The sequence below is a fragment of the Ictalurus furcatus genome, chromosome 23, assembly GCF_023375685.1.
Source record: "Ictalurus furcatus strain D&B chromosome 23, Billie_1.0, whole genome shotgun sequence".
Lineage (NCBI taxonomy): Eukaryota > Metazoa > Chordata > Actinopteri > Siluriformes > Ictaluridae > Ictalurus > Ictalurus furcatus.
Genome location: NC_071277.1, coordinates 8,275,001 through 8,287,500, shown reverse-complemented (window position 1 = coordinate 8,287,500; position 12,500 = coordinate 8,275,001). Strand labels below are relative to the sequence as shown.

Below are 12,500 nucleotides of genomic sequence, written 5' to 3'. Positions count from 1 at the left end.
CAGAGGGGGATCACAGCACAGTGCCAGGCTGCCAAAACAATGCAAATCAAGGCACCAGGGACCCCTCTTCACCTGTCAAACGGAGCCCCAATTCCCATGGAGCGTGTTTATTCACTCCCCCTGCAACCTGACAAGGGGACTTATTTATTTATGCCGACTTCAATGATTACAAAACACCTCCTCTCGCCCCTTCGTGTTCGGCCTGTCTCCTGACGACAGTAGGAGTTTCCGCTGTGACAAACCCGACTCATTAGCAGCGTTCGGAAACAAGGTGAGTTTCGCACCGTTGTTAATCCAGCCAGTTCTGACTCGCTCGCGTAGATAGGGAAGGAAAGAGAGAATCGGTTCATCCCTAACCAAGGACAAATTAGAACATTCTGTGCAAACATGGCTTTTTTTTCCCCCTGTCATTAACCATAAAAAAAAATAACAAAAAAAACACGCCTAATGAACACGTACCTAAAATAAGCTGTGGCATAATTGCCCTGGAGCCACGTAACCGCCGCAACTATTTCCTAATAACATGGTGTGGTGAAACGAAAACTGTATCTGTATCTAAATGCATCAGCATTTTCTGCCTTCACACTTTCCTTTATCCCCTAAAGATCACCTTTGAGAAGGCACGGTGTTACTCTACAACCTCGCAAGTCAGGGGAAGAAGAAGAAGAAGAAAAAAAAAAAGGACAAGCAACAAAAGCTGGTTTTGTTCCTCAAAGCATTTTAAACACATACCAGCCTCACTTGGATGCCAGCCAGATATACCATTCCATCAATACTGACACCCTGCAAACACATGTTACCGGTAAGCGCCTGAAGAAATAAATGAAATGCTATATCATAGAAGCTATTGGCAACCTGACCGAGATTCTTGCAAGAGGTATGCCTGCCCCTGCATTCCATTTCCGAGCTCTTTCACAAGGCCACTGTCTTCTCTGCGGAAAGCATGTCTGGAAAAAAAAACGTCTCGTTCGGCCCCTTGCTCTCCCCCGGCCTATACAAATCCGAAGGAATGTATCAAAGGGCTCCAAATTGCCTGTGCTATTTGTTTTTTGTTTCCCTTTGCAAAAATCCATCAAGGATGTCACATGTAATTGTGGCTTTGGGTATTCAGGCCAAGGCAGGGCCTTACTGCCGAGCAGCTTAGAGGTCATGTAACAATAATAATCATCCTCACAAATGGAGGCCAAAACGAGTACGCAAATTAGCACAATGAGTCTTTCTGCAGCATGAGATTTCTCAAGAGGAATGATGGAAGAGTGCAGGACACGCCTACTGGTCTCTCTGAAAATGACCAGTCCTTAACTATATCCATCCGCAATACGCTATGTAAGTAGTCCAGGATTTGGGCTAGGTATGAGCTAACGTGCAAGGCTAATCCAGAATACTGATGGACAGGACTATTGTAAAAAAATGCTTTCACGTGACTAACAGAGGAACCCACGCAAATAGATCCTCCTAGACACCGAGAGATCTTCAGAGATGATTTTTTTCCATCATGTTGTATTATATTATATTGCATGTTCTATTTATTACATTATTTCCAATGTATCCATGCGCACATGTATGTGCACGTGTCCTACTCTCCCATCTGCAACGAGACCAGACTGTGAGAAATGTCTTTGAACGATTTTAAAACACTGATTGATCCGCGGCGAGATATATCATCGATTGCTGTTAGCGCCGATTCCCGCTCACACGCTCCTGTAGTAAATACAGCTGTGGGCTTTGGGAATGAAGCATCCGGCGACTTCACACATACCTCACCAGCAGTAATAGTGCACGCAGGGGAGAGACGGAGAGGGAAATGTTTTCACAGGGAGCTAATGTTGTTGATCTGGTATGTGTCATTAGGCCTGAGATAGTGGGTATGAAGTAGGATCTCTTGCACTCGCTTCGTGAACGTAGCGCGGAGGAAAATGAACGGGGAAACGAAGAATATGCAAAAGCTCGGGTCACTGTGCCAGAGACTGAGCCACTATTACAGCTGTCACACACTGGCCTTCTGTGTATGAGGACTAAAAGACTGGCATGCAGTGGGCACATGCTTGAGAAAAGACGTGTGTCTTCTGCACACGTTCAAGTCAGGAGGTCCGTTCTGGATTAGCGTGAACTTCGTGACAACGACTCCTAGTACAAAATGAGAACGAATGCCACTGACAGTGGTATCTCAGAACGTTCCTGAGAATCATTTTCCACATAATGCTCATCTATGCATTATGTACTGTACGTTTCTAAGGTAAAATCCCCAGAAACTACATATTATAAGCAAGCAAATTTAAACGACACCGCTAAGAATAATGTACTGGAATCCCCTTCCAGTGTAAACACGAGCGTTCGGGAATTGCATCTGCATATCACCTCTTGCCTCAATAGTTGATATGGAAGATTAAGGAGCGGTGCTTAATCTTCGCTCGCTAATCCTTCCCACCGCAAACGCAGACACGAGTGTTCGTCCGCTCTTCAAATTGCCTTAAAAGAAAGCAAACTGGCGATGAAAATGGAGGTGTATTTATATTACGGTGATTTAAAATCTGTCGCCTGGACACTTATTTCCCATTAAATCCACTGACCTCACCATTACCCTTAAAAGCTTTGCTTGTCTTCAGCAGGAAGTGAAGAAGTCCAGAGGCTCCAGTGCCTGTGCACTTCAGCCTTTACTTTCCATGATTTAATTCATCATCAAGTTCAGCCAGATCAGCATAGCATGGACCTGACCTCCTCAGCTAGCTCAGTCGGAATCGGAAAAGGCGAATTATTGGGCTAAACTCGAACGGGACCAAGGACGCGCCGTAACGCCTATGCTTGACCACACGGAAATAGAACCACAATGAAGACGGGTCGATTTGGTGTTCGATATTCTTTAACCCGGTAAAGCTGTCACGTCTGTGTTAATATAAATACATTATGAATATTGTATGAAGAATTCTGAATAGGAAGTGTGCTATTGTTTTTTGAGAAAGCTTGCCAAAAAGGGTCACATGCTACCTGTAGTTTCTTTCATGCCTACATGAGCAGTCAGATATGAAGCTCGCGGGTTACAGTATTCATTTTTTAATCCGGAGTAACCGCCTGGTCAGGGTCACGGTGGTGTAATTGACTAGTTTACGCTACTGGTTTATTTATATTTCAGGAAAGAGAACCAACTAAATCCATCCATCCATCCATTTTCCATAGCGCTTATTCTACACAGGGTCGCGGGGAGCCTGGAGCCTATCCCTGGGAACTTAACTTTTGTGTCGAACCCTGAATCATTACAGAAGTACAGGACTCTTGAGTACAAACGTTGACTTTCCTCCACCTTGTATATCTGATAAGCTTGTCACCGAGCCCCGCCCAGGACTGTGCGCTTCTTCCTATTCATGCTTTTAAACACTGAAGCCTTTCATATCCCATCTGCCTTCAACAACAGCACGGAGGTGGCTCCCTGATTTGCAACCTATTAGAGAGCAAGCGAAGGCGTGGGTGGGAGGGGGGCGACGGACGGGAGGTAAAAGAGTGGCAAGCAGGAGCATCAGGATCAGGAGGGGGAACACATTTAAAGAGCTCTTTTTCCTCCTTTACTCCTCTCAGCCCTCGACGAGAGCAGCTCTTAAGGCAGAGCTTTGCATATTGCGCTAAGAAAGCTACAGGAGACAAGCCTTTAAGGGCAACTGCTTTTAACCCTGGCTTTCTCAAGAGAGCCTAGGCAAATAGCACACAGACCAACAAGAACACACACACTCATGAATACACACTCAGGGAAGGCAGAAACATGGAGCTCCGAAGTCACAAAGTAAGCCGATACAACCGGAAGCATCCAATAGCGGTTTATACGCCTGTTACACACAAAGGGAGATGTAGTGGGTTTTTTTTTGTGTGTGTGTGTGTGTGTGTGTGTGTGTGTGTTTTTTTTCCATTAAAAAGCTTTAGTCGTAGTCCACATACCAAAGTCCACTCAACATACCACAGGCCACTTTGAAGATTACTGAAATGTTTTCCTTTGTTCCTCACCAACGAACGACAGAAACGAGCCAGCGTCCCGTCCTACCTTCGAAATTCCTCAATACAAATCAACCCAAACTGATCCTATTAGTCCTTAATAAGAAGTTTATCCGCTTGTTGCGGCAGCTAAACGGTTAGCTAGCTTGCTTTCTTTTCTCGCTACAAGGGCTGGTTGTGTTAGTTTTATTTCTCGGGTGAAGAGGATGACTAAATATGTCGTTCGTCGTATCATTGTTTGTTATCGTAAGTCTGAAATCAGAAGACGTTCAGAAGCACGCAAATGTCACTGTGTTTAAATGGAGTATTACAGACTTTCTGCTGCCAAACCACATCACCACCACCTCTCACTGTTTAAACGTCCCAATAAAAAAATGTAATTCAATTCATGAACAAAGCTTCATTAGGCGTTCTGTATTCTCATCCCAATCCCCCCCCAATATTTCAACAGGTTAATTTAACAAAATTCATGAATGTAATCCCAAACAAGTGAGCGGGACTTCTGTCGGGTCTATTTCAAAGCATTAAGGATTACTAGTAGCGGTCTAATCCTGCTGAATTTACGGGAGGTAAATGGTATTGTGTTGGAAATCCTGGCTGGGGAAGAACAGGAGGCTAAATGGGTTCTTTGCTCTGTAATCGAATATCACACACTACTCATCTATTCAGCGAGCACCTAATGTTTAAAACCAATTACTGGAGGTATGCTGTCTGGCTATTTGGGCACGGTAATGTATGCAAAAACTGTCACCCATGACTGTTGTTCAGCTTTGACTATTCTGTCTCCGGCCATGGAGTTATTAAACATTATCGATAAATATCGATCTGTGTATTGATCACATTCACACTCTTTCAGTTCCATTCAATAAGCGAATGGCTTCATCATGGTTTGAGTTTTTCCACACACACACATATGCCTAAACTGAACCAGAAGAAGGAGCTCGTGGGAATTGGTGATGTGCAGACATACGTTTATCGTCCAATAATCCTTTCCAGGCAGGAGTCCTACATTTGCGCCCACCTCTGTGTCTGGAGACTTAAAACAAAGCTAATTACCTTCTCTATTTTTTTTTTTTTTTTTTTTTAACCAAGAGTATCATATTATTGCAATTCAACTCCTTTCAGCGCCGACCTTATCAGCGCTTGATGAGTCATCCTTTGTTAAGCTGGCTCTCAAATCCCAGGAGAACTGAATAGGGTGGGGGAAGGATGGAAAAAAAAAAATCTAAAAAACGAATGAAAAGGGAGGGGGAAAAAAAATGACAAACTTCTGCCACTCTTTGTTTTGAGGCAGTGTGATGCTCCTTTTTTGGTTGCACCCCCCCCCCCCACACACACACACCACCACCACCCTTCGTCCTCCGTTCCTCCACCCCCTGCTGCTGCTCCCATACCTGTCAGCCTCAATAGCCTTCACAGTGGCTGCACACAGACAAATGGGCTGACCTGGCCAGCCTGGATGACCCCCGGGCCAGCAGGAAGATCACGTCTGGTTATTAATATCAGAGCATTCTCAAATGGGGGAACATCGTACGAGAAACGAGAAGAGAGAGAGAGAGAGAGAGAGAGTGAGGTGGAGTGGGCTTCAGTTAAGTGCTGAGTCGCTAGTGTTGTCACTCAGCACCCGCTGGAGCTCGAGCGTAGAGATCTGCTTTCGTGGTATAGACGAGAAGATGAGAAAAAAAATCTAGGAAAATAACAGAAATTCCTATTCCTATTAATACCTATGAGGATTATTAAGAGAGGCAGCAAGGCCTGGCCAAAGCCCTTGGCTTTGTGTTTTCGCAGCCGTACTCGTCTGTCTTTATGCTTTAATTATAACCTCCTCCCCCCTCTCCACGCACCCTCCCTCTGACAGATTCCCATTGTAATCCCGGCGCAGGTGAAAGATGAGAGCATTTGAATAATCTGGTCGCTCCAGCGGGCAGGAGGAAAAGGGAGGGCACACGTGTGTTTATGCATGCAGAAATAATCACGCCTTGATCCGACTCTGTGTGGACATAAGCTAGTGTCCTTTCGTGCTTTTCCAAAAATGACAGCAGTGTAAAACCATATCGACAAAAAAATTCATAAAAAATCAATCAATCATCGGTTCGTTATCGACAGGTCATAAGAGGAAGTAGTCTTCGAAAAGAGTGGCTTTTACACCACTAAGGCAGGTCTGTACGCTGAGATAACGCATTACAGGTCTACCGTCCTCACACTGTACACTATGAACTATGACTTTTTTATGCAAATACGTTCGACTCCATCTCCTCCTCGTTGTGGAATCACATGAGCTGAAATGACAGTCCAATAATTATAGCTGCATACATACGGGATATTTGATTTTCAAATGAGATGGACGTGGGCTTGACCTTCAGTAATGAGTGTGGTATAACGGCATGGACTTAATAACGTCCCTATCAATTGGCGGCCATATTGAATTTGTATTTTTTATTTTTTTAAATGAGGTAAAAAAAAACAACAAAATATTGGAAAGGATACGCTGCCCTTGTAGAAGAAAAAACACTGGAAGAGAAAATGTGGAAAAAAAAAGAGTATGACGTCGACCCCCCCCCCCCCACCCCACCCCACAGTGTCTGATAAATATGAAATTTCTCAACTCCTTTTTTTCCCCCTTCTGCACCCCTCCTTCCTGCTCGCCCTTTCTCTCTCGCTCTCAACTCTTTTAATTTCCCCTCTCATTTCCCTGCCCCGACCAATGATGTTGCCATCCGTATCATGGATAATGAGATGGGCTATCGGCTGCTCCCCGGGGACAGGACTGTGGAGAGCCAGTGCCCCTCTCCACCAGAAAAGATGAGCAGTGTATGTGCCAGGGTCCCAGTGGTCTTGGAAATGAAAGAGAGAGAGAGAGAGAGGGAAGTGTGGAGGAAGAGGAAGCAGAGGAGGTGATGAAGGAGAAACAGAAGACAAATACATATATGGAGATAATGTGGTGGGCTCCAGACAGACACAGAATTCTGCTTCTCTGATGACAGATTGGCTGCAACTGTTGTAATCAAGCGCTTCATAACTCCTGGCTAGTGCACTGGGATGGATGCGTACATACTGGACATCCAGATCCAAAAAGAAAGAGTGAGAAAGAGAGAGAGAGAGAGAGAGAGAGAGAGAGAGAGGGAGGCCCAGCTGATGAACAGGTGCGGTTTGGTATTTGAGTTTCCCCGCTCACACTCTGACTCTGACACACTGACCATGAACATTCTTGGCTCTAAATGACCCAAATGCCCAGTGCAAATCCTCTCTTTGGAGAAACACACATTTCCTGCCATTTCCTAACCGAGCGTTACGCTGCCTTTCAATGGTCATGACAGATTTATACCGTCCCACATCTGCATTTATTTCAGTGTTTATTATTAATAATTATATCATGACTATACATCATTATTATAGGCTCAATCCAAACAGTAACACAGATTCGTGTTTGAGTATGGCGGTGTGTAACAGCCTATGAGAATCCAAAGCTGTTTTCTGTTTATTGTATTTATCTGAACCTCTGCTAATATAATTTCATTCCTTTATGCAGAAACGTCACTGAATCCTTTTGGAAATATGCAGAAGCAAAAAAAATTATAAAATAAAATAAAATAACATAAAACTGTGGAGGTTTTTCATTTCTATCTCCAGCCATTTCTTAGCCATAAAGATATTTAGTATTCCAGGTCCCATATGGAAATGTCGTCAACGCTTTGTTCTTTTCTGAGCCTGGCCAAACTACCCATTCCCATGTGCCTTTCACCTTTAAACATAAAAAGAGAGGTGTTTTTCTGGTCAAATAAAGAAGTCTCTATTTTTTTAAGCTTTACTACCATATGTCTATGAGTGAAATATTCTCATTTCTGCCAAACACATTAAAGGCTGCATCTGTAAAACAGATTTCCCTCCTTCTTGGCATTAAAAAAAAAAAAGAGTAGGCAGGCAAGAGTACAGGACGAACAGGACACTGCTTTCGCTCTGTGCGTTAAAAAAAAAGAAAAGAAAAAAAAGCTGAATAAATACTTAGAAATCACTTTCATGTCTTTTTCGTGCTAGGCCTCTCTCCTGAATCCTCTGGTCTTGAAGTAAAGCTTTGATTAGATTACTTCATTATTTTCTTTTCTTTCTTGTTTGGACTTTCAAATGTCAAAGAAAGAGTAGGCTTTGTCATGCTGCTGCTGGATTTACCGACACGTGAACGCAAAACAATGGCACCGTTTTAATCCCCGCAACAGCCACCTGCTTTTTTCATTCTGTGTCACGAGAAAGGAATGGGTTAAAATATGTATATATATATATATATATATATATATATATATACATACATATATATATATATATATATATATATATAAAGAACTATTGCTGACCATGTCATGTTCAAACATCACTATACATAATATTTCACTACCAGATACCACATACGAGCGTTTTAGCTTCATCGGGATTGGTGGAATCATCATATGATGCCTGTTTAATTATATTTAATACCGACAATTAAAAAAAAAAAAAACACACACACACACACACACCATGAAGCCAGCACTGACCCACTCTCATGTACACAAGTGTGCAAACAATCTGCACCCGCAGCCATGTCTATGCATGCAGCAACAACCACATGCTATTGAGCTCATGACTAAGCTAGGCCTTTCTCACCTCCTAATCTTCAGTCTACTTGTCTTCCTACATGATCTCCAATGCTCTTTGTTGCCATGGAATCCTTTTTTGTTTGCTTAGAGAATTAGTGCAGCCCTTATGAAGAAAAAAAAAAAGAGTGAGAGAGAGAGAGAGAGAGAGTGGGGTGAAGAAAAAAAAGAAAAAGTTTTTAAACTGCTAAGGATTTCAAAACATTCCCATGGACAAGGTTTTTAATGCCAGGCCTCAAAATTCCACATGCGATTCTTTCAGGGCTTCATTTGGCTCATGCTGACTTCACTCGTCAGAGGATTTGCTCTTTGTTGCTCAGAAACTAACGCCACATCACTAACACTGAGTGAATGCATGAGGAAAGTGAGTCTTGTCTTTCTCTCTCTCTCTCTCTCTCTCTCTCTCTCTCTCTCTCTCTTTTTTTACGGTACAGGCTTATGGTTAAATGAATATTCTTGGAAAGGCCTCTTTGTGTATTTCTCTTTTCGGTGTACCCTGTTAAAAGGCCCCTCGGAGACGCTTTCGTTCTGAGGCAGGGTAATAAAATCGTATTTCATTATTACTATTACAGACCTGCCAATTCTGCGCGCAGCCTAGCCATTGTCAGTCGCTAAATTAACTTTTTCTAAATATACAGCCGAAGGGGGTTTGGCTCATGCGCACGCTTTGCCAAAAGTGACTAAGGCTGATCGATAGATCCTCATTACGTTAATATGGTTTATCCAGAGAAGTCCACTAATGAGTCTGGGATGCAGTATAGGTCTATGATTTCAGGATATCAGTATTATTGTTTCAGGCAATCACACCAGGCCAGTAAGTCAACACCCAAAAGCACTTAAGCGCAGGATGATACTACAATGACCACCTCTGACCGTGCGCTGTGGATCGTCTATCCTATATTTTGCCAGGAGAATACTATCCAAATGATTCATAGGGCTTTTCGAAAGACAACCAACATCCACTCAAAATAATCACAACCCAGAGAGACAGAGAGACTTTTCAGTGCACCTTCCCACAACCACTCATCTTCTTAAGTCACCTCCTGAGAGCTTCCCTCACTCCAAGGTGACAAGGCAGATTTTTTTTATTATTTATTTATTTATTTATTTATTGGGGTAAAATAAAGATTCAGAGAACCAAATATCAGCCCGGCTCACTGCTCCATATTGATATTTCTGCCATGAAACTCGATTAAGTTTGATTTTCGAAAAGGCATCATGTAAATAGGCTGACTGGTATGTCCCTGGCCTGGGGCGTCTTTACAGGAAAAGGAGAGGGGAGACTGGGAAAGAGTGATGGTAGAGGGGTAAATCTAATTTACAGCTCGCTTAATGACATTTGACATCATAAAAACAAAGGTGCTGGAAAACAAATAGCCCGTATTTACCTGCGCTCGACCACAGGCACTGAATCAGCGCTCTGTCTCAGGCCACTGCGCTAGCCACTGTCCATTTACCTCAGCTACATTATGAGGTGTAATGGAGAAGGATAATGTACATACTCTGGTTTACATTTAGCAAATCGGCCTACGGCATAGAGTGTGGGTTGGGTAGAGCATGCGCACGCTCACACAGGAACTAACTCAGACACACACACACACACACACACACACACACGCACACATGCACACAGAGATTAGAAAGATATCAGATCAGTAAAGCTCGGGGTGAAAAGGCCCTGACCTTGTAGAGCTTGAGCGCTGCCTCGTGCCTCTGGTTGGTGGTGTGCAGCCGCAGCTTCTCCACACTGTTGCTGTAGTAGTCGCAGGCGTTGCACTTCAGGTGCACGGGATTGCCGATGGCGATGCACTTGAGGCGCCACTGGTTGGCCTTGCCTCCTTCTTTGATGTGGGCCACCAGCTGGTACTTCTGCATGTGCTTATCGGTTTTGCAGTGGAGCTGGAAGTTGGCCTTGAGCTGCGTGTTGTAGTTGCACAGCTTGCACTGGTACACGTCGCCCATCACGGCCCTCCACTCGTCTTCTGGGAGCAGGCGCTCGGCCGCCACGTGCGCGTTCAGAGTCTCCAGGCTGTCCGTGGTGAATTTGTTGCACACAGCACACTGGAAAAGTTTCAGCAGCGGGTCACTGATGCAAGGCGACAGCTCTCCGGCGGAGAGGATGGACAAGTCCTCGGCCATTAGCTGACCAGTCGCGAGACGCAGCTCTGACGGCAGCTCGTTATTCACTGCAGGGAAGGACAGAGTGGTAGATGTGGACAAAGGTAGATGTTTTTAGAGAAACTGGAGTAGGGCACCCACACAAAAGGATTTGCTAAAATAAAACCTTGGTGAGGAGTAGTGGACTGTATAAAGCCTTAACTATAAAAAGCCATAATAGGATTGAATCAGGATCAATTACAATCATCCCTTTCAACTTCTAAACCCCCCCTCATCAGATAGCTTTAATTACTCCTACTGGGCATGTCATTCCTGAGTATGTACTGGGTTTTTTTTCTACCATAGACACGAAAGTTGATCAATAAAAAAGAGAATCTGCTATAATATAAGCCCTGAACATAAAGCAGTTCATCTTCCATGTGGCTAATGGTACATTTCTTAGATCCTTTCACGTTTTTACAAGTTAAATACCTCATTTCTCAATGTGCTACAAGGAAAATTCAATAATTGCACCAGTTTAATATCTGGACCTTTTTGTAGACCATATGTAACAATCTGCTAGACTTAAAATATGAGTGTGTGTGTGTGTGTGTGTGTGTGTGTGTGTGTGTGTGTGTGTGTGTGGCTGCTTTTTAAATAAAGGACAAAGAATTCACAGAAACAATAGACCATGACAGGCTAATATATGTGCCAGCTCATGCTAAGAGTTAAGGTGAAGACATGAAGAGAGGCATTTGTTTTCAGTATTGATAATTCAGAGGGCTGCATCTGCTCGGTCATGACCTGCAGCTCTGGAGTGGGGATAAAAGAGTGAGAAAGCTGCTGTCAGGTCATTGTGAAAGTTCCAGGGGAAATCTACTCCATACTGTTGGTTTTTAAGATAAGGTCTTTCGGGGTAGGGGTGGGAGATGGAGGTGGATTAAGCTGACTTAAGAAAATTAAGAATGAAAGATTAAGAATAACTCCCATGAGGTGGTTCATACTCATTGTTTTAATCAAGGACTAGGTTGGGAGAAGGATACAATAATGGGTGGGGTAATAAAGGCAGAAAGAGAGAGAGAGAGAGAGAGAGAGGGCCAGGGAGGGAGGGAAGGAGGGAGGGAGGGTGAGACAAAGAGACAAAGACAAACAAAAACATGAACAACAAATCTACTCACCAAGCCCAGGAGCCAGAGCTGTGGTACCACCGGGATCCATTTGGAAGGGGTTAATCATCATTTGCGGATCCGAATGGTTGTCCAGCTTCATGCCGGTCAGGCCGATGTTCTGAGCCAGGTAGTACTGATAGAGCTCGGCTTCGGCCGGCGCCAGGCCCAGGTGAAGGTTGTGCTGGATCTGCTTCATGTTCTGCTGCAAGAGCATCATGTTGTGCATGTGCTTCTCGCTAGTCATATGAATGCGTAGATTTCGTGCCACGTTGGTTTCGTAATCGCACACCTCACAGCGCCATGTGGGCTTCTGCTTCGGCTTGGATGGCGAGGGCGCACTGCAGCTGCTCAGGCCGCCACCGGCGACGGGGGCAGCATGGTTGAAGACGGGCTCTGAGCCGCCATTCTGCAGGTTTTGCACGTTATTGAGATGCTTGTCCGACTGCATATGGATGCTTAGGTTGCCTTTGGTGGTGGTGGAGTAGTTGCACACCTCGCAGCGGAAAGGCTTGTAACCACATGTGTAACTCTCGCCCCGGGCGAGGCGCGGGTGTGCCTGCCCGGTGCGACAGTACGCACAGGAGCCGCCCGACTCGGGGTGCTTCTCCTTCATGTGGGCGTCCAGTGT

At 44.4% G+C, this 12,500-nt stretch overlaps 1 protein-coding gene across 3 annotated transcripts in view; it reads right to left on the bottom strand.

Annotated features, from left to right (window-relative positions):
- The window catches only part of zfhx4 (zinc finger homeobox 4), a 74,626-nt gene that overhangs the window by 45,058 nt on the left and 17,068 nt on the right, over nt 1-12,500 (bottom strand). For all 3 annotated transcript variants that reach the window (XM_053611016.1, XM_053611015.1, XM_053611017.1), the window contains 2 exons: nt 11,882-12,500; nt 10,290-10,792 (listed from right to left, as the gene is read on the bottom strand). The exon at nt 11,882-12,500 is cut by the window's right edge. In XM_053611016.1, coding sequence (XP_053466991.1) covers nt 10,290-10,792; nt 11,882-12,500 — 1,122 coding nt within the window. The remainder of the gene's footprint in view (nt 1-10,289; nt 10,793-11,881) is intronic.